The 27154-nt window shown below is 37.9% G+C and overlaps 1 protein-coding gene across 2 annotated transcripts in view; it reads right to left on the bottom strand.

Annotated features, from left to right (window-relative positions):
- RNF115 (ring finger protein 115) overlaps positions 1 to 27154 on the bottom strand; it is a 66068-nt gene that overhangs the window by 20183 nt on the left and 18731 nt on the right. Inside the window, exons 2-5 of one of the 2 annotated variants that reach the window (XM_043875965.1) lie at positions 26657 to 26715; positions 25861 to 25912; positions 22487 to 22529; positions 4703 to 4914 (exon numbers count right to left, since the gene is read on the bottom strand). In XM_043875965.1, the coding sequence (XP_043731900.1) occupies positions 4703 to 4914; positions 22487 to 22529; positions 25861 to 25912; positions 26657 to 26666 (317 nt within the window). In that variant the 5' untranslated portion in view covers positions 26667 to 26715. The remainder of the gene's footprint in view (positions 1 to 4702; positions 4915 to 22486; positions 22530 to 25860; positions 25913 to 26656; positions 26716 to 27154) is intronic. The other variant, XM_043875964.1, reaches the window with a different exon arrangement.

Below are 27154 nucleotides of genomic sequence, written 5' to 3'. Positions count from 1 at the left end.
TTCTACACCCCTCTTTTGAAGACTTTATCTCACACCTCTCATACCACACAGCACTTTAAACACTGACATATAACTCCCTAATAAGATAAAGCAAAGATGAAAGTGTTTATAAAGCCAGGGATGAGCAGCTTCCACATGATTTTTAATTCTTTAGAGTCTCAGGATTAAGCTGTCAGTCAGGCTTTGATTCATGTTAAATACTGTATGGATGATGTTAATGTCACCCCCAGGCCCCGTTTCCTGGCCTACTCCTTAGAACTATTTCCATGAAAATGTATTTTAAAATACATAAAGGGGTGTAAAAGATAAAACTTTATCTTATTAAACACACTATCACTTAAGAGTCTTCTAATATTATTGCACTTTAATTTTCAAAATTTCCCAATGCATTCATGAAGCAATCTGCAGAAAATGTTTTAACAAATTAAAGAGCTTTTTAAATCTGATATTTGTATGTATTTGTGAAATGATTATCACATAAGTCTAGTTAATATTCGTCACCATACAATTTAAAATTTTTTTAACATGAGAACTTTTAAGACCTACTCTCTTAGCAATTTTCAAATATGCAATAACATTATTAACTATAGCAGCCACACTGTACATTATATTCCCACAACTTAATTTCTAATATAACTGAAAATCTGTCCTTTTTGACACCCTTCACCCATTTCACCCACCTCCCACCCTAAAATCCCTCTGGCAACCACCAATCTGTTCTCTGTATCTATGAACCTGGTTAATGAAATTTTTTTTTTTTAAGATTCCACCTATAAGATCATACAGTATTTGTCTTTCTTTGATTTATTTCATGTAGCATAATGCCTGCAAGGTCCATCCATGTTGTTGCAAATGGCAGAATTTCATCCTTTTTCATGGCTGAATAACATACACACACATATATCTGTATATCACAATTTTTTTTTTATCTATTCATCCATCAATGGCTCCTTAGGTTGTTTCCATGTCTTGGCTATGGAAAACAACGCTGCAACAAACATGGGATGCCATTTATCTTTTCATATTTGTGTTTTTGTTTTCTTCAGATAAATACCCAGGAACTGCTAGATCATAAAGTAGTCCTCCTATTGTTAATTTTTTTGAGAAACCTCCATATTGTTTCCCACAGTGGCTACATCAATTTACATTCCTACCAACAGTGTAAAGGGGTTTGCTCCCTTTCCTCCGCAACCTCATCAACACTTACCATTTCTTGTCTTTTTGACAGCAGCCGTTCTAACAGGTGTGAGGTGGTATCTCACTGTGGTTCTGATTTGTGTTCCTCTGATGATTAGCGACGCCTGGCATCCTTTCATGTCCTTTCTGGCCATCTGTATGTCTTCTTTGGAAAAATGTCTGTTCAGGTCTTCTGCCCATTTTTTAAACAGACTGTTAGGCTATTTGCCTTTCATTTTGTAGATGATTTCCTTTGCTGTGCAGAAGCTTTTTATCCTTTGATGTAGTCCCACTGTTCATTTTTGCTTTTGGAGTCAGATCCAAAAAATCATCACCAAGATCAATGTCAAGGAGCTTACTGCCTATGTTACCTCATAGGGATTTTATGGTTTCAGTTCTTACGTAACAAGTCTTTAATCTATCTTGAGTTAATGTCTGTGGATGGTATAAGACAGTTTCATTCTTTTGCACGTGGTGACTCTCAGCCCCACAACGGCATCTAGCTTTCTCCTCAGCAACAGACTGAAGGCTTTGAGCAAATTTTCACTGCTTAACATCCTGATGGACAGGCCTGCCATAGGATGCATCCTTAGGAAATGTGCATTTACAGCCACTAAAATACACACAAACCCAATATACAACATAATCTCACTTGGCCTTGTATCCCAGTCTATGCACTTTATCAAGCCAAGTGGGGCAGGCAGTCTCACAGAGCTCTGAGAGCTGGCAATACTGTACCCTGAGAAGAAAGTGCATTACATCTACTGCTTCTTCCTCTATAGCTCCTGGATGTATTAATACTTGTATCAATACAAATACCCATCTTGGCTTACCTAATGGCTGCTGCCAGACAGAAAGGCACTATCACTTTCTTAGTGATTCTACACATAGAAGCAAGCATCTGGTATTTCACAGCCTCCCAAATCAGTCACAGCCAAGTATTTATAAATTTAAAAACATATTTTTATGTATTACTTTTAGTTCTCTTGTATATTAGTTGGAGAATAATAATATAGGCATAAATGTTTTAATATATTTTATAGGTTATATTATGAATAAATTATAAATCAGGATAATAAGAAATGATATCATATTTGCTAAAAAAGGAGAGATGTTGGTACATATGCTGATACGGCCAAGAACCACTTGAGTTATATGAACCAACACATTCTAATTTTTTCAAATTATATTAAAGTGAATTTCTATTGCTTATAACAAGAGTTCTGACCATTATAACCAAAAAGCACTAGATAAGAAAATACTGGGAGAAAATATGGGAATATTTTATTTTTTTATTTTTTATTTTTTGGGAATATTTTAAAATCACGAAATAAGGAGAGAGACTTTCTAAGTATAGTATGAAATCTAAAATATGTAATATGTAAACAATATATAAAAGATTAAGATCTTTGCTACATAGAGAGAACTCATATAAAACAATTTTTTAATTCTGTAATAGGAAAACCAAGCAAAGAATATTAATAAACAATTCATTAAAGAAAAAATATAAATACCTAATAATATGAAAATAAGCTTAATCAAATGAAAAAAATTAAAAAGACATAAAAAGTAATATTTAGCATATTACTGGCATATTTTTGTCTATCAGATCATGAAAGATAAAGACTGATAACAGTTTGATAAGGATGTTCCGTACATTTCAAATACTGTTGGTAAGAATATAATGCTATAGTCTTTCAGAAGAGCAATTTGACAGTATCAATTTTCAAATAGTCATATCCTTTGACCCAGCTATTTCTCTCTTAGAATTTTATACTCCAGCAAGAGAATTTCAGAAAATCATCTACTTCTGCTTCACTGACTACGCAAAAGCCTTTGACTGCATGGATCACAAAAAACTGGAAAATTCTTAGAGACTGGAATACCAGACCATCTTACATGTTTCCTGAGAAACCTGCATGCAGGTCGAGAAGTAACAGAACCAGACATGGAACAACAGATTAGTTCAAAAATTGGGAAAGGAGTACATCAGGCTGTGTATTGTCATCAGGCTTTTTTAACTTATATGGAGAGTACATTATGCGAAATGCTGAGCTGGATGAATCACAAGCTGGACTCAAGATTGCTGGGAGAAATATCAACAAACTCAGATATGCAGATGATACCACCTTAATGGCAGAAAATGAAGAAGAACTAAAGAGCCTCTTGATGAAGGTGAAAGAGGACAGTTGGCTTAAAAACTTTTTCTGGCTTTAAGCCAAAAAAACTGGCTTAAAACTCAACATTCAAAAAACTAAAATCATGGCGTCTGGTCCCATCACTTCATGGCAAATAGATGGGGGAAAAGTGGAAACAGTGAACAGTGACAGATTTTATTTTCTTGGGCTCCAAAATCACTGTGGATGGTGACTGCAGCCAAGAAATTAAAAAACACTCCCTGGAAGAAAAGTTATGACAAACTTAGACAGCATATTAAAAAGCAAAGACATCACTTAGGTGACAAAGGTCTGTACAGATGTGAGAGCTGGACCATAAAGAAGGCTGAGCGCCAAAGAATCGATGCTTTTGAACTGTGGTGTTGGAGAATACTCTCGAGAGTCCCTTGGACAGCAAGGAGATCAAACCGGTCAATCCTAAAGGAAATCAACCATGAATATTCATTGCAAGGACTGATGCTGAAGTTGAAGCTCCAACACATGGCCACCTGATACGAAGAGTCGACTCTGGGAAAGATCCTGATGCTGGGAAAGACTGAGGGCAGGAGAAGGTGGTGACAGAGAATGAGATGGTTGGATGTCATTACAGACTCAATGGACCTGAGTTTGAGCAAACTCCAGGAGAAGCACAGAGAAGACTGACATGCTATATAGTTCATGGAGTTGCAAAGAGTCGAACATGATTTAGCCATTGAACAATAACAAAATGAGCACAGGAACAACACCTACCATTTTACATGGATTAAATAAGTAGAAAAAGCACAAAGCACAATGCTATGCACATAGCAAACACTTAAAAATTTAGTGTTTATCATTCCTACTAAATGGCATCCATGAGATCAAGCACCACTATCCGTTTTGCTCACCATCATATCCCCAGTACCCAGTAAAGTGTCCCAACATAAGACACTCAATAAGTATTTGTTGAGTGAATGTTTTGTGGTCACAAGACTCTATATTCCTATTAAATTTCATATTAACTCCATCACTCCAATCTATTGAGGTCTTTTTGAATCCTAATGTTATCCAATATATCTGCTATCTCTTTCAGTATCTTCTGAAACTTTGATAAACATATCACCTAGATATTTATCTGAAATATTAATAAAAATGTTAACTAGAGACCTATGTCATTAGTTTTATCATCCTTCAGTTTATCATCATTGCTAAACTGGTACTAGTTGAGTATAGACACTCAATTTGGCTTCATTTTCATTCTGCATATATATTCTCATCTTGTCCACAAAGATAGTAAGTATAAAAATCTTATTATGTCAATTAGATTATGTCAATATGTCCTTCACTGAAACTACCCTTAAAAAGAATTTAAATAACAACTTAGTACTCACCTTTCAAAAGCTGGGGATCTCTCGGGACGAGTACTTCCTCGAGATCTGTATCTCTGAGTCATTGACAGCCGTGGAGGCCGACTTGGACCCCAGAAGTCAGTGTGAGTTTGGTGACTCCTCTCATTGGCTCTGTTATCTTGGTCCAGTAGACTGCTACTTAGAAAGGGTCTAAAATCTTGGAAAAACATCGTGGGGTCCAAACGGTCCCAGAACTAGCAAAAACCAAAAATAAACAACATGTTACTTGTTTCAAGAAAGGGTGACAGAGGAAACAGGATGAAAAAAATATTGAAAAAAAGATAGGATTAATTTTTAAGACTTCAAAATTCAGCAGTTCCAAATTTTGAAAATGTATGCTTCCCAATTTCATGGAGGAAAAAAGAGAAGTCCTTCAAGTGTATGCACAGGGGGAAAATTTTGTATACCAAGAAATAATTCCCTTCATATAGAAAGAAGCCAATGGCCAGACCTTAATACTGAGCTCACAGCCACATGGCTCTGACCAGTTTCCCACACTAAAATAAAAAACATGAACCAAAGGTTGATCATGAACTTCTGTCCTAAGTACAATCAATCATCTAGATCAACATTATAACCTTGTGTATTGTAACAATGACATCCACATTTCTACCACAGAATAACCTAAGATTAAATAAAATGAATGTATACACTTGTGGGGGAAAAAAAAGCATCAACACTACAAAGTGAAGACAGATGTCTATAAAAATACTTAACTTATAGAAGGTGCATGAGAAATCTGTGTCAAAGCTGTGCCAAAGCAGTGCAAGAAGGTCTGATAAGGCCATTCTATTGTACACACTTTTTACTAAAAGTGCATTGGCATGGGATAGGCATGTCTAGGGGCAAGGGGGAAGGGGTTTGTTGGGTTTTGCCAAGGAATCACTAAACAAAGAGTAAGAGGGAAAAATCCAAGTTACCTCTAAAATAATTTAAATTTTATTTATTTGGGCATCAGATATTTCAAGAGTTCCACAGAACACAACTTACTGCACTCCATCCAACCAAGTACGTAACTCTAGTCACATCCTGGTCTTTTCATGTTGTTTTGAAGTTTTAAATCAAATAAAAAGAACCTCATTATTTATTGTATTTTAGTATGTTACTAAAATATTGAACTACTCAGTACATGGCCTTAGATCCTAAAATCCTCACAGCTCCTCCACCCCAGACTGATCTTTCTTCCAGAGACCCATACTAGCAACAGCCTCCTTTAGAAATACTCAGAGAAGGGTTAGCAGCTCAGTTGCACATTAAGCTAAGCTGATTCCAGGACCATTTCTAGTCTCAATCTACCTTCCAATAATTTGTCACATCAATTCTTGAAGTTAAGGGGTTTGTTTAGGTTTGTCAATAATGTTATTTTTTGCTAATTTTTCCAATTTATAATTTCTGCTTTATTTTCAAAGATGCTTTCTCCCGTTTTAGTTAAAAATACACAATAAATATAAATTATAAAAATGCAAGTGCAGAATATAAAATACAAAGTACAATATAGCTTCCATTCTCTCATCTGTGACCAAACCCTACCCCTAATTCCAAAGAACTACTTAGAGGTTAATTTGGTATGCAGAATTCCAGTTTTGTTTTTTTTTCTTGAGAGGGAATTGTTAAATTTTTATCTTTTGTTTTCCTTTTTATATTTTATGACTTTGTTGTTGTTGCTTGTTATAGTTCTAGAACATAGGCACCATTCCACTAATAGAAACTGACAGAACATAGAGACAGAACTATCTGATGAATACACACAATGACTAGAAAAGAAATATTAAGAGACTTAGTTTATGAAAAGTTTACCTTAGTTTATGAAAAGACTTAGTTTACCTCTGAGAAATCATCCCCCAAAATAGGTCCTATATTAACAACTGCAAAAACTAAACAAACCCAAATGAAACGAAAGCAAATAAAACTTCAAAACATTAAAATACAGTGCAAAAAAATGGTATGACAAATTTAAGTCACTTTCTAGCCTTTCAGTCAATAAAAGGCTGTGACTGTATCTTTCTTTGGATTCAGGTCCTCCTTTTAAAATTATGGCCTAAAGCCCTTGCCCCAAATGATGGGGGGGTTGAGGGGGGGGTTAAACGGGGCAGTGGAACACCCAGTCTGTGACATCTGACAGCATGCGCTTTCACGGCGGGCCAGCAGAGCAATGGTGACACTCCCCTATTCTCACTGGTAAAGCTTTAGAATTTCAGATCTTTAAATATCTATGTGTACATACATTCACCAGGTTTTATAAACATACACACACATTTATTCAGCAAATACTTACTGAGCATGTACTATGTCCCAATCACTTTCTGGGAATGATTAGAATACAGCAGTTAACAAGATGTCAAAAAACAAATAAGAACTTGTGCCCTAACAGATTTCATTTTCAAGTGGAAAGAGCAACACTCTCCCTCCCTTCAAAAAAAACAATGCCATGAAAGGAAAAAAAGGCTTCCAATGAATAACTCAGAACACACAAAGGCATATCATTCTTTTCAACAATAGCACAGTATGGATGTTTTATGTTTTATATAGTCTTTAACATTTCTTATTATAATATATAGTATTTGACACATGTAAAATGACACAATAAATGAGGTATAAGAAAATAAAACAGGACTTCCCTGGTGGTGATAAGAATTGACCTACCAATGCAAGGAACATGGGTTCCATCCCTGGTCTGAGCAGATCCCACATGCTGTGGACCAACAAGGTCCGTGTGCCACAACCACCGAGGCCCACACGCCCTAGAGCCTGTGCTCCACAAGAGAAGCCAACACAATGAGAAGCCTATGCACCGCAACAAAGAGTAGCCCCAGTTCTCCGTCAACTAGAGAAAGCCTGCACACAGCAATGAAGGCCCAGCGCAAACAAAAAAAGTAAAAATAAATAAATTAAAATTTTTAAAAAAGAAAACATATGGTCATGTAACCATCTCTTAGTTCATATGACCAAAACCACTGAAACCCTTTCTCCCTCCCTCCTCCTACCTCCAGGGATAACCACTACCCTCAATTTTTTCTTTACCATTCCTTAAATAGCTTTACCACAAATATACACATCCATAAATAAAATGTGCCTTATGAATTAATATGAAAGTGCCTAATGAAAGCGCTTGCTTTTCTGTCTCCACGTTGATACATTTATTTTTGCACACACTTTACGCCACACTTTTTAAAATCTTTTCTTCCCTCAATAAACGTAAGGACATACTGTTCCCAGTTTTTTGCCATTACAAACAGCCAGTGTGAACATTCTTATATATGTTTTCTGCTATAGAGATAGGGAGTTTCTGTTAGTGGTCTATACAACTTTATATATGGTCTATATTAATGCCAAATTGTTTTCCAAAGTGGTTGAACCAATTTACACATCCACCATGAGAGTTGAAGGGTTTCCACTGTATCAAATCCTGGTGAACACTTGATAATAGGGCTTTTTTTAAAAATAGTTTTTACCAGTCTTCAAGACAGAAAACAACTGTATCACCTAGAGGTTTCTTGTTTTGTTTTCTGTGTATAAGAATCTACAGGGGGTTGATTTTTAAAATGTGTATTCTTCTGTCCTACTGCAGAAAGTAAACTCAACAGGACTATAGTAAGCCTGAAAGACTCCCTTCAGCATTTCTTGTATAGACGGTATAAACCATATAGTAATGAACTACCTCAGCTATTGTTTATCTGGGAATGCCTTAATATCTCCTTCATTCTTGAAGACAGTTTTGTTGGATTTAGAATTTCAAGGTGGCCATTTTTTTCTTTCAACACTTTAAATATGTTATCTCACTGCCTTCTCAGTGGAGTTCAGTTCAGTCGCTCACTAGTGTCCAACTCTTTGCGATCCCATGCACTGCAGCACGCCAGGCCTCCCTGTCCATTACCAACTCCCGGAGTTTACTCAAACTCATGTCCATTGAGTTGGTGATGACATTCAATCATCTCATTCTCTGTCATACCCTTCTCCTTCTGCCTTCAATCTTTCCCAGCATAAGGGTCTTTTCAAATGAGTCAGTTCTTCACATCAGGTGGCCAAAGGGTTTGAGTTTCAGCTTCAACATCAGTCCCTCCAGTGAACACCCAGGACTGATCTCCTTTAGGATAGACTGGTTGGATCTCCTTGCAGTCCAAGGGACTCTCAAGAGTCTTCTCCAACACCACAGTTCAAAAGCATGAATTCTTCGGCACTCAGCTTTCTTTACAGTTCATCTATACTATACTATCCTCTCACATCCACACATGACTACTGTAAAAACCATAGCTCTGACGAGATGGACCTTTGTTGGCAAAGTAATGTCTCTGCTTTTTAATATGCTGTCTAGTTTGGTCATAACTTTTCTTCCAAGGAGTAAGCGTCTTTTAATTTCATGACTGCAGTCACCATCTGCAGTGATTTTGGAGCCCAAAAAACTAAGTCTGCCATTGTTTCCCCATCTATTTGCCATGAAGTGATGGGACCAAATGCCATGATCTTTGTTTTCTGAATGTTGAGCTTTATGCCAGCTTTTTCACTCTCCTCGTTCACTTTCATCAAGAGGTTCTTTGGTTCCTCTTCACTTTCTGCCATAAGGGTGGTGTCATATGCATATCTGAGGTTACTGATATTTCTCCAGGCAATCCTGATTCCAGCTTGTGCTTCATCCAGCCCAGCGTTTCTCATGATGTACTCTGCATATAAGTTAAATAAGCACAGTGACAATATACAGCCTTGACGTACTCCTTTTCCTATTTGGAACCAGTCTGTTGTTCTATGTCTAGTTCTAACTGTTGCTTCCTGACCTGCATACAGATTTCTCAAGAAGCAGGTCAGGTGGTCTGGTATTCCCATCTCCTTCAGAATTTTCCACAGTTTACTGTGATCCACACAGTCAAAGGCTTTGGCATAGTCAATAAAGCAGAAATAGATATTTTTCTGGAATTCTCTCGCTGTTTCGATGATCCAGCGGATGTTGGCAATTTGATCTCTGGTTCCTCTGCCTTTTCTAAAACCAGCTTGAACATCTGGAAGTTCACGGTTCACGTATTGTTGAAGCCTGGCTTGGAGAATTTTGAGCATTACTTTACTAGGGTGTGAGATGAGTGCAATTGTGCGGTAGTTTGAGAATCCTTTGGCACTGTCTTTCTTTGGGATTGGAATGAAAACTGACCTTTTCCAGTCCTGTGGCCACTGCTGAGCTTTCCAAATTTGCTGGCATATTGAGTGCAACACTTTCACAGCATTATCTTTTAGGATTTGAAATAGCTCAGCTGGAATTTCATCACCTCCACTAGCTTTGTTCGTAGTGATGCTTCCTAAGGCCCACTTGACTTCACACTCCATGATGTCCGGCTCTAGGTGAGTGATCATACCATCGTGATTATCTGGGTCGTGAAGATCTTTTTTGTACAGTTGTTCTGTGTTTTCTTGCCACCTCTTCTTAATATCTTCTGCTTCTGTTAGGTCCATACCATTTCTGTCCTTTATTGAGCCCATCTTTGCATGAAATGTTCCCTTGGTATCTCTCATTTTCTTGAAGAGATCTCTAGTCTTTCCCATTCTGTTGTTTTCCTCTATTTCTGTACACTGATCACTGAGGAAGGCTTTCTTATCTCTCCTTGCTATTCTTTGGAACTCTGCATTCAAATGGGTGTATCTTTCCTTTTCTCCTTTGCTTTTTGTTTCTCTTCTTTTCACAGCTATTTGTAAGGCCTCCTCAGACAGCCATTTTGCTTTTTTGCATTTCTTTTTATTGGGGATGGTCTTGTTCCCTGTCTCCTGTACAATGTCACGAACCTCTATCCATAGTTCATCAGGCACTCTGTCTATCAGATCTAGTCCCTTAAATCTATTTCTCACTTCCACTGTGTAATCATTAAGGATTTGATTTAGGTCCTACCTGAATGGTCTAGTGGTTTTCCGTACTTTCTTCAATTTAAGTCTGAATTTGGCAATAAGGAGTTCATGATCTGAGCCACAGTCAGCTCCTGGTCTTGTTTTTGCTGACTGTACAGAGCTTCTCCATCTCTGGCTGCAAAGAATATAATCAATCTGATTTCAGTGTTGACGACCTGGTGATGTCCAAGTGTAGAGTCTTCTCTTGTGTTGTTGGAAGAGGGTGTTTGCTGTGACCAGTGCATTCTCTTGGCAAAACTCTATTAGTCTTTGCCCTGCTTCATTCTGTACTCCAAGGCCAAATCTGCCTGTTACTCCAGGTGTTTCTTGATTTCCTACTTTAGCATTCCAGTCCCCTATAGTGAAAAAGACATGGTTTTGGGGTGTTAGTTCTAGAAGGTCTTGTAGGTCTTCATAGAACTGTTCAGCTTCTTCAGCATTACTGGTCGGGGCATAGACTTGGATTACTGTGAGACTGAATGATTTACCTTGGAAATGAACAGAGATTAGTCTGTTGTTTTTGAGACTGCATCCAAGTACTGCATTTCGGAGTCTTCTGTTGACTATGATGGCTACTCCATTTCTTCTAAGGGATTCTTCCCCACAGTAGTAGATATAGTTGTCATCTGAGTTAAAGTCACCCATTCCAGTCCATTTTAATTCGCTGATTCCTAAAATGTCGACTTTTACTCTTGCTATCTCCTGTTTGACCTCTTCCAATTTACGTTGATTCATGGACCTGACATTCCAGGTTCCTATGCAATTTTGCTCTTTACAGCATCGGACCTTGCTTCTATCACCAGTCACATCCACAACTGGGTACTGTTTTTGCTTTGGCTCCACCTCTTCTTTCTTTCTGGTGTTATTTTTCCACTGATCTCCAGTAGCATATTGGGCACCTACTGACCTGGGGAGTTCATCTTTCAGTGTCCTATCTTTTTGCCATTTCATACTGTTCATGGGATTCTCAAGGCAACAATACTGAAGTGGTTTGCCATTCCGTTTTTCAGTGGACCACATTTTGTCAGTACTCTCCATCATGACCCATCTGTCTTGGGTGGCCCTACAAGGCATGGCTCATAGTTTCACTGAGTTAGACAAGGCTGTGGTTCATGTGATCAGATTGGTTAGTTTTCTATGATTATGGTTTTCAGTCTACCTGTCCTCTGATGGAGAAGGATAAGAGGCTTATGGAAGTTTCCTGATGGGAGAGACTGACAGAGGGGGAAACAGGGTCTTGTTCTGATGGGTGGGGCCATGCTCAGTAAATCATTAATCCAATTTTCTGTTGATGGGTGGAGCTGTGTTAATATAAAAACTAAATATTTTTTTAAAAATTTATTGAAGTATAGCTGATTTGCAATGTTGTGTTACTTTCAGGTATAAGCAAAGTGATTCAGTTATATATGTTTATATATGTGTATGTGTGTAATATATGTATGTGTGTATATATAGACATATATCTCCTTGTTTTTTATCTATTTTATATATAGCTTTGTTATCAGTTAATCCCAAACTCCTAATTTATCCTTTTCCCTTTGATAGTTTGTTTTCTATGTGGGTCTGTGTTTTGTAAATAAGTTCACTCATATCTTTTTTTAGATTCTGCATATAAGTGATATTATATGATATTTGTCTTTCTCTGTCTAACTTACTTCACATGAAAATGTCTAGGTCCATCTATGTTGGTACAAATGTATTATTATTTTTTAATGGCTGGGTAGTATTTTACATTGTGCATATGTATATGTGCGTGTGTACCTCACATCTTCTTTATCCTTTCATCTGTCAGTGGACATTTAGGTTGCTTTCATGTCTTGGCTACTGTTAAGTAGTGCTGCTATGAACACTGGAGTGCATACATCTTTTCAAATTAGACTTTTTGTCTTTTTCAGATATATGCCCAGGAATGAGATTGCTGGATCATATGGTAATTCTATTTTTAGTTTTTTTGGTTTTTTTTTTAAGACTATTTCCTCTTGGTTGTGCTGGGTCTTCATTGCTATGCACAGGCTTTCTCTAGTTGCGGATAGCAGGGGCTACTCTCTAGTTGCAGTAGGTGGGCTTCTCATTACGGAGGAGCACAGGCTCTAGGGTACGCAGGTTTCAGTAGTTATGAAGCATGAGCTCAGTAGTTGTGGCTCACAGGTCCTAGAGGGCTGGCTTAGTAGTTGTGGTGCACGGGCTTGATCGGCCCATGGCATGTGGGATCTTCCTGAACAGGGATCAAACCCATGTCCCCTGCACTGGCAGGCAGATTCTTAACCCCTAGACCACCAGGGAAGCCCTACTTTTAGTTTTTTAAGGAATCTCTATACTGTTCTCCAAAGTGGTTGCACCAATTTACATTCCCATCAACAGTATGGGAGTGTTCCCTTTTCTCTACACCCTTTTCAGCATTTATTATTTGTAGACTTGTTCGTGATAGCTATCACTGTGGTTTCGATTTGCATTTCTGTAATAATTAGTAATGCTGAACATCTTTTCATATGCCTACTGGTCATCTATATATATATGTCTTCTTTGGATAAATATTTGAAATTTTTGATTAGAAGAAAAATTAAGCACCAAACTCATAATATCAATAATCTGCATTGATAATTACACATGAGTTATTGGCATCTAACATTTGTAAAAATTCTGAAGGAACCCAAGCTTAGAAGCAGCTTCAACATCAGCATAAGGCATTTTCTACTTGTTTGGAACTGCAAATTAGTGCAAACAGACAGTAGTAGTCAATGTATTTGTCCCAAGATACTACTGTATGTTGACCATACAGCACCTGATAAAAAGAGCACACCACACAAGTTTACACCAAATCAACACTAAGGATAACAATAGCTTCAGGTCATTTGCCTCTGAGCAGACTTAAGACAAACCTAAGAGAAAAAAATAGCTCATACAACAAAACTGGGTATTCAAGACAAGTTAAAAACAGATATTCAGTTTATTTTAGATTCTTTACTCACATAGGTTATCCTAGTCAGGGAACTAGATCCCACATGCAACTAAGAGTGCCCGCATGCTGCAACTAAGACCTGGTGCAGCGAAATAAATAAATAATATGGAGAATTAGCAAAATTTGCTATACACTAACCACGATTATATAAGCTAACCAGAAGAACTATACAAAAAAGATGTTAATGACCCAGATAACCATGATGGTGTGATCACTCACCTAGAGCCAGACATCCTGGAGTCCGAAGTCAAGTGGGCCTTAGGAAGCATTACTACAAACAAACCTAATGGAGGTGATGAAATTCCAGCTGAGCTATTTCAAAGTCCTAAAAGATGATGCTGTGAAAGTGCTGTACTCAATATGAAGGCAAATTTGGAAAACTCAGCAGTGGCCACAGGACTGGAAAAGGTCAGTTTTTATTTTAATCCCAAAAAAAGGCAATGCTAAAGAATGTTCAAACTACAGAAGTTGCACTCATCTCACATGCTAGCAAAGTAATGCTCAAAATCCTCCAATCGAGGATGTATGCTGTATATGGGATCTAGTTCCCTGACCAGGGAGCCAACTCAGGCCCCCTGCATTGGGAACACAGTCTTAGCCACTGGACCACTGGGGAAGTCACTCCATCTTTTTTATATTGAAACATGTAAGTATTTCAGCCCACATATTTTTTGAAGCATCATCTTTTTACCTCCAATGCAGAGTAACATTTTCAGTTTTTCAAGACAGAACTTGTCAATTAGGTGCTAGCAAAGTAATGCTCAAAATTCTCCAGGCAAGACTTAAAAAGTACATGAACCATGAACTTCCAGATGTTCAAGCTGGATTTAGAAAACACAAAGGAACCAGAGATCAAATTGCTAACATCCGTTGGATCATCGAAAAAGCAAGAAAATTCCAGAAAAATATCTACTTCTGCTTTACTGACTACGCCAAAGCCTTTGACTGTGTGGATCACAACAAACTGTGGAACATTCTTAAAGAGATGGGAATACCAGATCACCTTATCTGCCTCCTGAGAAATCTGTATGCAGGTCAAGAAGCAACAGTTAGAACCGAACATGGAACAACAGATTGGTTCCAAATTAGGAAAGGAGTACTTCAAGGCTGTATATATTGTCACCTTGCTTATTTAACTTATATGCAGAGTACATCATTCGAAATGCCAGGCTGGATGAAGCACAAGCCAGAATCAAGACTGCAGGGAGAAATATCAGTAACTTCCGATATGCATATGACACCACCCTTATGGCAGAAAGCAAAGAGGGACTAAAGAGCCTCCTGATGAAAGTGAAAGAGGAGAGTGAATAAGCTGGCTTAAACTCAACATTCAAAAAATTATCATCATGGCACGCATCCAGTCCCATCACTTCATGGCAAATAAATGGGGAAACAATGGAAACAGTAACAGACTTTAATTCTCCTGGGCTCCAAAATCACTGCAGGTGGTGACTGCAGCCATGAAATTAAAAGACGCCTGCTCCTTGAAAGAAAAGCTATGACCAACCTAGACATAAAAGCAAATTAAAAAGCAGAGACATTACTTTGTCAACAAAGTTCTGTCTAGTCAAACTATGGTTTTTCCAGTAGTCATGTATGGATGTGAGAGTTGGGATCATAAAGGAAGCTGAGCTCTGAAGAACTGATGCTTTTGAACTGTGGTGTTGGAGAAGACTCTTTTTTTTTTTTTTTTTTTTTTGGAGAAGACTCTTGAGAGTCCCTTGGACAGCAAGGAGATCAAACCAGTCAATTGTAAAGAAAATCAGTCCTGAATATTCATTGGAAGGACTGATGCTGAAGCTGAGGCTCCAATACTTTGGCCACCTGATGTAGAAGAACTCACTCCTTGGAAAAGACCCTGATGCTGGGAAAGATTGAAGGCAGGAAGAGAAGGGGACGACAGAAGATGAGATGGTTGGATGGCAGCACCAACTTGATGGACATGAGCTTCAGCAAGTTTCAGGAGTTGGTGATGGACAGGGTGGCCTGGCGTGCTGCAGTCCATGAGGTCGCAAAGAGTGGGACACGACTGAGCAACTGAACTGAACCATGATTATATGAGCACCTCAAATACTATGGTCAATTCTTTGAAAAGTTAAAGAGTTACTATATGGCCCAGCAATTTCCCTCCTACTTATATACTTAAGAACACACAAAATACATACAGAAAAAAATTATACATATTCACAGCAATGTTATCTAAAGTGGTTAAAAGGTGTAAATAATGGAAATGTCCATCAACTGATGAGCAGATAAACAAAATGTAGTATATCCATACAGCAGGTCATGCAGCCATAAAAAAGAATTAAGTACTGATACATGCTATAAAACATAGATGTGTCAAGAAAACATTATGTTAAGTGAGCCAGTCACAAAGGTCACATACTGTATCATTCATTCCATTTATATCAAATGTCCTAAACAGGCAAAAGCACAGAAACAGAAAACAAACTCATGGTTTCCTAGAGCTGGGGGAATCGCGGAGAAAACAGAGTGACTACTAACGGATATAGGGTTTCTTCCAGGGGTGATGAAAAAGTTCTAGAATTAGACAGTGGTGATGGTGATGTAAGTTTGTGAATACACCAAAACCACAAAATGTATACTTTACACAGGATTTGAATTATATCTCCAAAAAAAAAAAATTATGATCTACAGAGATGAGTCAGCTGAGGGTGATTTCTAAATTACTGACTTTAGAAATGCAATTTTGAAAAAAGTTCACAAGCAATCTTACGAAAGCACTAAATCAAGATACAGAACATTTTCATCACCTCCAAATGTTTCCTAATGCATCTTGGTAATCCCCTCCTCCTGCCCTTCCCTGCCCTCAAGCAGCCACTGATCACACTGTGATTTGCATTTTCTCGAATTTTATACTTTCTAGGAGTTCATGTAAAGGGAATCATACTAAATGTATTCTTTGGATTCTTTCACTCAGCTTAATTATTTTGAGATTCATTCTAACTTTTACATGAACCAAGGGTTTATGTTGAGTCGCATTCCACATACTTTATATTGCTGAGTAGTATTTCCATACTATGGATATACCACAATTTGTTTATCCATTCACCTGTTGATGGGCACTTGGAATGTTTCTAATTTTTATTATTACAATAGTTGCTATGCACAATTATGTACATATCTTAGGGGAGTACAATGGTTAAATCATATGGCTAATATTTCTAAAAAAAAAAAGCTGTTTGCTAAAGTGGTTGGACCATTTTTACAATCAATTTCAGTTGCTCCACAGCCTTACCAAAAGTTAATATCGTCAGTCTTTTAAAGTTTAGCCATCCTGATAACTATGTAGTAGCTCACTTTGGTGAGTTGTTTTCGTTTGTTTGTTTGTTTGTTTTTTTGGCCATACCACACAGCATGTGGGATCTTAGTTTCCCACCCAGGGATTGAACCATGCCCTCTCCAGTGGAAATCCGAGAGTCCTAATGACTGGGCCACCAGGGAATTCCCTCATTGTGGTTTTAATGGGCATTTTCCTAAGCACTCAATGGACATGAATTTGAGCAAACTCTAGGAGACAGTGGGGGACAGAGGAGCCTGGCATGCTTCAGTCCATGCAGTCACAAAGAATCAGACACAACTAAACAACTGAACAACAACAAACAACAACTAACAATGTTGAGATTTCTTTTGCCATCTGTACACCTTCTTTGGTAAAGGAGATTGTTTAAATCTTTTGCAATTTTCTAAAAATGGGTTGTTTTCTCATTATTCCATTTTAAGAGGTCTCTACATAGCCTGGATACAAGTTTTCAATCAAATATAAAATTCTTAAATTTTATAAAAATAAAGAGTATTCAAATGCTATTCACAAAGAAAAAAAAATACGATGTCCAGTGCCCACCCACCCCTTAAAATCTAAACACTGTGCCATAAATTATGTCTTGAAAGCACCTTTTTTCAAATGAGTTTAAGCTTACAGGCTATAGATGTGGTCAACTGGCAGTCACTGAACAAAAAACTGGCAGGGCTGACACCAAACCTATTTTCTGTTTCATTCTTGTTCCTTCAGTTACCATTGAGTTTACATTACGTTCTTTGCTTGGCAACAGAATTACTGGTGTGAACTTAGTACTGAATTAGAGAAACACAGTTATTCTTTGAACAACTGCTGAAGAGTTCTGGAGTTGGTATTTCCAAATGGACTGGATGTAAAGCAGGCAGCACTGTGAAATGAGCTCTTTTAACTCTTTATACTAAAAAGTGAGACAGATGAAAGACTTGCTTGAATTAATTCATCCTTTAAGATCACATCCAGGGTGCAGCTACTCAAAAGAATCCAAACTCTACCTGGCATTTGAGTACAAGCCCTCTGGCTGAGACTGAGAACAACAGCAAACAGCTAAAAGGAAAACTTACTTGGGAAAAGAAAGTTAAAGATTTGAAATCTTTACTGTCTTTACTAGGTTTAATCATTTAAAATTACCATCTTTTTAGGTCAAGAACAATAGAATATCAACAATTTTATTTAGCTCAGCTTAATTTACTGTTGTTCTTGATTACTTCAGAGCCTTCTCCACAGGTCCCAGGAGCACACACAAAAGAGCGTAGTGGGTACTGGAGAGACACTTCATGAAGGCAGACATAATATCGCCCTCCCAGACCACTCATCTCCTCGCCTAGCTGCCAGAGGTACTAGTCCCAGATCCTTGCTAACTACAGACTACAGACTTCAATTACTAAACTCAAAGGAGAGAAGGGAAGACTCAAGAGCTTCCACGTCCACGTCTAATCTCTTTATTCATTCCTCATTACTCTTTCCTACCAGGGGAATGATGCATCTGATTAGTAAGTAGCAAAAACCTAACATCTGCTAAGTCACATTTCTCCAGTTGGTGGAGTTCATGTATAAGGACTCTGCACAAAGGCCAAAAAAGTGATTCTGAGTATTTGTGCCTGCTCTGCTGCCTCTAATTCTCAGGAGGGACATCCTGTGCAGACTTAGGATGTCCATTTGGCCACAGATCAAATGTGGTTTCCAACTTCACTGAACAAAAATTAAATCTTTATTTCCATCTCTCTAGCATCTATACTTCTCAACATGTTCTAGACTCTGAGATGAAGTGGAGAGGTATGATCAATGATCAACCATCATGTATAGCCAGACATGTTTTAACACAGGATAAGTTTATTATAGAGAAGGCATGAAAGAATATGAAGCCATAAAATAGATAACTCATAATTAGGAAGAGTCAAGAAAAAAATTTATGCTATAATCCTAAGTAAATTTTAAAAATCAGAAATACAACACAGCATATTCTATGATACATCTGAAAACGGTTATGAAGCGTGAATGTGAGAAATGGAAAGTACGAGAAAGAAAGAAAGAAAATGAGAAAGGGAGGGAAGGAAAGGACGAAATAAAAAATAACGTAATGATAATATGGAAGACTTTTTAAAAATCTTCTTCATGTTGTTATAATATCTTTCAGTATCTATGCCTCAGGACAAAACCTGAAAGGAAATATATAAAGAAAGGAGGCTCTTAGAACAGTGGAACTCCAGATGTATTTTAACACCTTTTTTATTGCCCAATGCAGTGCTGCATATGTACCAAAACAAATTTTATTTAAATAAATATAAATCAGGCTGCTCAGAGTACCTTGCCTTCTTGCACACCTGGGAGTTCTTTTTCTAGAAAACCATCTATCTTATTTTCTGCTAATCCGAGGCAGAAGCCATAGCCACTCTTGCACTGAAGTGATATGCTCAGGAAAGCTGAAACTTTCAGATCAGATGTCTCATTGGCACCAGGTCATGGTCAGAAGCTTTCAAGTAATCAATGAAATGCTCAGATAGCAATGGGTTCAATTCCCCAGATTATCAACAGGGACCTCAGTATAGCTATGTCCTCTCTCTCTACAATCTGTTAGCAACATTTCTAAATTCACTCTCCACCAACCCTCACACATTACTCAAAACATCATTCCCATTTCACTGGCAACTCTTCTCCATCCTCATCCACTCTTTCTGTTTCCCCCACCCCAGATCTCATTTAGAAAAAAAAAAATACACACACACACACACACACACACACACACACATGCTTGGATTAAGCCTCTTCTAATATATCTAGTGTTTTAAGAATCCAGCATTAATAAATACTAATTAAGAAAATAATCTCTTCATTGTACAAGCAAATCTGAAGAAAAATAGAGCAAAACTGAGCATAAGCATTTGCTGGAATTATAAACTGAAATATAGAAAAGAAAAACAACTCTTGTTTCCAAACATATTTTCTTTCTAAGCTTTTCCTCTAGGGATATGGGTAAAATTATGAACTTAAAGCCTATGAACACTGTCTAGAGGAAAAGTGTTAGTGTTTTCTCATCTCTTTGCTTATCTAAATTCCACCTACCCTTTAAGGCTCTAGTACTTGAAGCCTTGTTTAACCTTCTCCATGAAGTATTAATAACAGCTAAAATTTATTAAGCACTCACTATACGGCAGGTACACTGGCCCACATACCTGGCATATATCGACTCAATCCTCAGAACAACTCTCTGAGGTAGGTATTATTATTTTCCCCAATTTACAAAGGAGGAAACAGAGGCACTGAAAAATTCTAAGTAATTTTGCCCAGGTTACACAGTCAGTAAGCAGTAGACCCAGGATTTAAACTCAGGCAATCTGATCTGGGCATATCACTACATCATTTGACCTCTTTATTCCTAAACATCTTAGTCTTTTCAAAGACTGCAGCCCACCTAACCTGTCCTTTCTGCTGTCTGTCATATACACCCCACAATAAGTTTAGTATACCCTCTGTACATTCTTTCTCGTATTCATACTTGTTTCATATGTTTGCACTTGCTCCCCAACTAAATTATAAGTTCCTCACACTCAAGGCAACTGTAACATTTGTTTCTTGCCCCAACTTCTAGCAGAGTGCTGGAAGTGCACTCAACATACTTCTTAGCTGATTTTAATCCTTGACAACTTCTACAATACTAAAAGACAGATTTTTTTCTATATAAGTGCAAAATATTTTAAAAGGAGAAAACTGAAATATTCCCCTTGATGACAAGGGAAAACTGGGTGTAATCATGCCCTTGCTACAAATCCTGAAGAACATGATGTCACAGGCTATGATTAGGCAAAATTACTTCAACACCTGAAGGATAACTCACGCAGTGTCAGATTTAGCGTTACTAAAGTTAGGAAACTGACTAAATATATATATTTATTTTTCTTCTGAATGCATCTTCTCCTAGTGAGTCATAAATACAAAACCTGTATTTCTATCTCCTAAAAGAGAACACTTAAGGATAATCAGATGAAGTTTTTCCTCTGCATATGTATAACCAGTTAAGTGACAATCTGTGTTATCAGGAATAGCTCACACAGGGAAAAAACATACTAAAACTGGAAAGGCTTCCAGGCCTGGTGAGCACAATCAATTTTAAGTAATGTTTTTTCATCCATCAAAACAATAAAATGGGAGTTCAAAGACATAATCTATCTTGAATCACACTAACCAACCCACGTATCAAGTCAGTTCAGAGTTAAGTAAAAAGTTTAATACCGGATATTGGGAAGTACCACAGACCATAAGTAAAAGAAAATACCCTTAATAAAACAGGATTGTTACCCAAACATTAAGTTTCTTGACTATAAATCTAATAACATAAAAAATCTGGGGAGCTGAGAATTTCCTGGTGGCCCAGTGGTGAGGACTTGGTGCTTTCACTACTGGGGCCTGGGTTCAATCCCTGGTCGAGGAACTAACCAGGATGGGAACTAAGACCTACAAGGTGCACAGTGTGGCCAAAAAAAAGTCTGGGAGCTGCAAGTCTTAAAAATAATTTTCAGAGGATAAAGGAGAGAAGCTTAGGGTTTTATGGGCTTCTTACTGAATACCAGTTTTCAGAAACACCTGCAAATACAGTTTTAATTTATACACAAATAAACACTAAAAACTTTTGCTTGTTCTCAAAACTTGAACTGTTTCCAAAAAAGGTTAATGTGATCCTGAAATACAGACAAATTCCGATTATGGGATTTAATTTTTTTTTCTTTTAGCATCTGTTAGCTTTCTAGGGCTAACCAAACTATATGGCAGTAGGAGCAAAAGCAAACCAGTGTTTTCCGTAGGCAGAGGGGGGCCTACCCTTGTGAGATACAGTCTCTTAATGCTTATAAACAAAAAGTACTTAATGTCACTTAAAACTGTGCACCTTAGGGCTTCCCTGGTGGCTCTGGGGTAAGGAAGCCACCTGCCAATGCAGTAGAAATGGGTTTGCTCACTGATTCAGAAAGATCCCACATGTCACATGGCAACTAAGCTTGTGCACCACAACTATTGAGCCCATGCTCCAGAGGCTCAACAGCCACGTCTACTGAGTCCACCTGTCACAACCACTGAAGCCCACACGCCCCAGAGTGTTTGCTTCGCAGGAAGAGAACCCACATTATATAAAGAACTGGAAATTAACTACAGGTCCTATCTTGAGACTTGGAAGGCAAGTAAATATCTTATCCTTAATCTGGCACCCAAATTCCAATACATATACCAAACTACCACATTCATTCAAGGTAATCTCTAGAAACCAGTACCTCTGTGTAAAACTGTAGGCTGTGCCTCACTGTGACTTCAATTATAACTCATCCCCTGCTCTTTACTTGACAGTCACACCACTGAGTCTGCAACACAGTTATTAAAAAAAAAAAACACAAGCTTTACAATCTCACACTACATACACAATACAGAAGCAGAAAATAACCGAAAACACCACCTAATCAAAGGTTTACTAAAAATAACATACCAAAGCCCCAACTATTGAACACAAATCTTTCTAAGACTACTCTTGCCTACATTTTCCTTAAACATTCTGAGGTTTTGCTGCACTGGCAAGTGAAAATCTGTCACCATTTTAGCACGAGCCCACTACCTAAAGAATCCATAGAGCCAAAGAAAAACTTACCTCTGAAAACTGTGTTGATGTGCTGCTGCCACCACCTAAAAAACTGAAGAGAAAAAGCAATGAGAAGTGATTCTATTTTCTATTCCCAGGAATAAGCTTCCCTCCCAGAACCTAAATATAGAATGGTACAATGAGAACAAATCCCAATAAGGAAAAATAGCTCATTCCAATGTGACACCTACAAAGGAAATTATGAAGAACTTGCATGTGAATTAATCTATGAAAAATACTATAACAAACTACAAAATCAAGGGAAAACCAAGTGAAAAATTAGAGAGAGGGGCCATCACAGAGAAGGAAGAAGGACCCACAGCCAGCAATGCAACTCAAACCTGAGCAAAGGAAGAAAAATATTTATTCTCAGAAGCTAAAAAATAAAACTAGATTCTCCAAATAATATTTCACTAAAAAACCACTAACCATCAGATGAACACACAACATTTGAAACTACTAGAAATGATTAAATGTAGTAATGCAAGGGGTCTGGTACAATATTTAGCATCTTATAAAAGGGCTCAATAAATATTTTTTTTCTTCTGATGATGATTATCTTACCCACCCCTCAGAGCCATCCTCCATTAAGACTTTACTAAACTCACCTTTGGAAGGACTGATGCTGAAGCTGAAACTCCAATACTTTGGCCACCTCATGCGAAGAGTTGATTCATTGGAAAAGACCCTGATGCTGGGAGGGATTGGGGGCAGGAGGAGAAGGGGACGACAGAGGATGAGATGGCTGGATGGCATCACCGGCTCGATGGACATGAGAGTTTGAGTAAACTCCGGGAGTTGGTGATGGACAGGGAGGCCTGGCGTAATGCGATTAATGGGGTCGCAAAGAGTCGGACATGACTGAGCGACTGAACTGAACTGAACTGAAACTCACCAGACAAGACTCATCCACAGCCCTCTGCACTCTTGACTGTGATTCTAAATTTGACCTTATATTATACATATCTAGAACTTGTTTCATCCATTTCTACTTCTTACCCTTCTTTCAGAAACATAAAATTCAGAGGATAAATACTGTATTTTATTAATACCACAAATATATGTATTTATTATATATCAGCCATTATACACAGCACTCACCACTTTTGATAATGCTGCTTTACTATATCCTGCATTGATAACTCAAAAGTAGACATTATTGAATTAATACTGCATGTGTAAACCAATTCCCAAAGACTAGGAAAAAATATTAGATCCCATTGTCCTCACGAAATTTGCAAAGAGAGAAAACTGGCTAAAACACTTTGACAGAAAGGGGATGGAAAGAATACCAAGAACTGCTGGATATCACTTTTACTTCAAGAGACATACAAGGGCACAAAAGTACACACGTTAGCACACAAGCATGCACACACTCACCCCAATGCTATAAAGTCCACAAATTACTATAGCAGCTTTCATTTTCAGAATTACAATAGCAATCCAGGCACTGCACTCAGCTCATTGAGAAAACACACACACCCTGGTTAGTCTGGAACCAAAAGTGAAAAAACGAAAGCTAACGCCATTCTCTATCTATGGCATCATTCTCAAGCCTTATTCTCTGATTAGAAACCATTTAACAACTGTTCTTTGTTTCAAAAGTTTAAATGTCTTTTGTAAAAAACACTTCCTATGTAGAACAAGCCCCAAATTACCAGTGCCTCTACAAATAATTAAATTACCACTGTATCCATTTTATTGCTCAAGCCTAGACAGGCTTCCCGGAGAAGGCAATGGCACCCCACTCCAGTACTCTTGCCTGGAAAATCCCATGGACGGAGGAGCCTGGGAGGCTGCATTCCATGGGGTCACTAAGAGTCAGACATGACTGAGCGACTTCACTTTCATTTTTCACTTTCATGCATTGGAGAAGGAAATGGCAACCCACTCCAGTGTTCTTGCCTGGAGAATCCCAGGGACGGGGGAGCCTGGTGAGCTGCTGTCTATGGGGTCACACAGAGTCAGACACGACTGAAGCGACTTAGCAGCAGCAGACAGGCTTCCAGGGCTCTACTGCCTTTACCATATATTGACAGCTTCAAGGATTCAGGTATCTTTGGTAATTAAAGCTATTAACTCTTTCTTTTAGGGTTCTTCTATCCCTGCAACTCCCCCAGCCTTCCCTTTCCTTAAATTCCTTTGTATATTAAGAATGACAGAGCTGGGGTTCCTTGGTGGCTCAATGGCGAAGAATCCACCTGCCAATGCAGGAGAGACGGGTTCAATCCCTGATCCAGGAAGAGCCCACCTGCAGCATGGCAGCCAAGTCTGTACACCACAACCCTTGAGCCCGTGCTGTAGAGCCCGGGAGCTGCAACTACCGAGCCCACTACTGAGCCCCACTCTAGAGTCCTCGCGCCTCAACCATTGACGCTCACAGGCCACAGAGCCCTTGGTCCACAAGAGAAGCCACCACAATGAGAAGCCTGAGCACCACAACTAGAGAGTAGCCCCTGCTCGCAGCACCTAGTAAAAAGCCCATGCACAGCAACAAAGGCCCAGCACAGCCAAAAATAAATAAATAAATAATTTTTTAAAAAAGAATGATAGGGCTAATCATAGAGAAGGGATAATAAAAACAAACACATTTTTCTGAGAAATGTTACAAAGCTTAAGAAAATGTACAAGATGCTCCTCCAGATGAATGTCTAACAACAAATGGAACCCATTATCCAATGTTCACATAAGGACATGCTCTCATTAATTTTTACCATCCACTACTTAACACTGTAATTGCTAAGTATTCAAACCAGCAAATGTTCATAAACTTTATAGAAGGAAAAAATACCCTGCTACGTCTAAGACACTGATTCTAAGCAAAGATTTCTTCAGCTATTTAAAACACTGATCTTTCAAAAGACATGATATTTGCATTTGAATATCTGCTACCAATAGCACCTGTACAAGCCAACCTTTGACTCACAAAAGCACAAATAAAAAACTAACTCAAGTGAGAGCAGGAGCCATAGAATTCAGTTTTCTTCTAGAAAAGATTCATCTTGTAGTTAATCACCAACCTCATGGCTAAAGAAACCAAAATTAGTATTCAAAACCTTTGAAAAAATGCTCCCCCCGAAAACAACTAACATGCTCTATAACACATGCAGAGCATACCCTGCTTGAAACAAGTATATGATGCAATTATAACAGCACAAATAAAAAGCTATCCCAAGTTAGCATGCCATCCACACAAAATTGCTAATTTTGCCATCATGCGAATCTTGTAGATTGAGCTGGTATTGTGTTATTTAAAACCAAGATTATTACATCAAGTGTTTGTAGCAAACTAGATCCTCATGCCATATGTTGCCCCAGAAGCTCCAGGTCAGATTATACATATAATCACTGATCATTAATAAAGTTAAACTAATTGTACATACTGTAAAATGTGTAGTTTTTCCTGATTGTGGAAGGGAACTTCAACTTTATATTCTGCCAACAGCAACAGTAAAGGAATTATTTACTGCCATTAAAACCCCCAAAGTCACTCCAAGATTAAAAGAAGCCCTCCTATCAACACTATTCTACTTTTTATTAAGCTTTCATAGTTTTAATCATATTAATCAATAAGGAATATATAACATTGTCACTTTCAGAAATAACTTCCCCCTTTTATAGGTTTTATACCATCAGTAAGAGCAACAAGAGCCAATTTCAAGCATTACCAATACACTAATACTACTTTGGCAAGATGGTATGTTTGACCACAATAATCCTAATAAGCACAAAGGACCCAAGGCTTCCTCAAGAATAACAACTCAGTTTCCCTGGCTAGAACAGCCTGTTTATCTTACTAGGTAATCTTTGTCACAAGTTGCTCCCCAGCCCACCAAAGGGGTGTAAGAGCAATCTACCTTCAGGCAACAGAGGAGTCACTAAAAACCAACCAATAATCCAAGAGAAACCCCAAAGTCTCAGAAAATATATGAAAACTCATCAAATTTACTCTGATAGGGATACAGAGGTTTCCCAAGAACACCACAGTAGAGCTCAAGACACCTACTATCACATTTTCCTAATTTTCCCATTTTTCTTCCCCTTTGCTCTGCTCCTTTTCTTCTCTCTCTCAGCAGAGAGTGTAAGTTATAAAACAAATTTTTCTATTCATTCAGTTGATGCTAAAAAACATAATTTTGATAACAGAATGCCTGATTTATTCATGGGCTTGTACTGTACCTGGAATCATCTGTCACTTCTTCAATAAAACCTGATTCACATCTGGGACAAGTATATTCCTATAAAAGAAAGGAAGACAAAAATGAGAGTCTTTCACCAGAAAGCTAAGTATACAGTTACAGAACAATATGCAGTACATAAGCTGATGCTGTGAAATGCTGTTTGTACTTGCTGACTCTCAGGATAGTTTTTTCTGTTATACTCCAGCAAGTAATGAATTCCATGTGATAATTAGAGAATGGCTTCATAAGTGATTCCCATTGAAAGCTAAAAGGAAGAATGTCAAAGTTTGTTTTTTTAACTTAAATTTTTTTTTAACTGTACTGAGTTCATTATCTAATTTTCTCTTCAAATCTAGTGAAAAAGCTCCAAGAGATGTATCAGAGCAGTAAAAGATTATAACATTCAATGGGCATAGACATTGCTATTTTTTTTCCTGCTATGCTGTTTTTTTCCTTTATCTACTCCTTGCCTTTTTGCCACACTATCATAACCCAA

Source organism: Cervus elaphus, chromosome 20 (assembly GCF_910594005.1).
Source record: "Cervus elaphus chromosome 20, mCerEla1.1, whole genome shotgun sequence".
In the NCBI taxonomy this organism is placed as follows: Eukaryota; Metazoa; Chordata; class Mammalia; order Artiodactyla; family Cervidae; genus Cervus; species Cervus elaphus.
The sequence above is the reverse complement of the archived record's forward strand: the minus strand, read 5'-3'. Positions and strand labels throughout refer to the sequence as shown.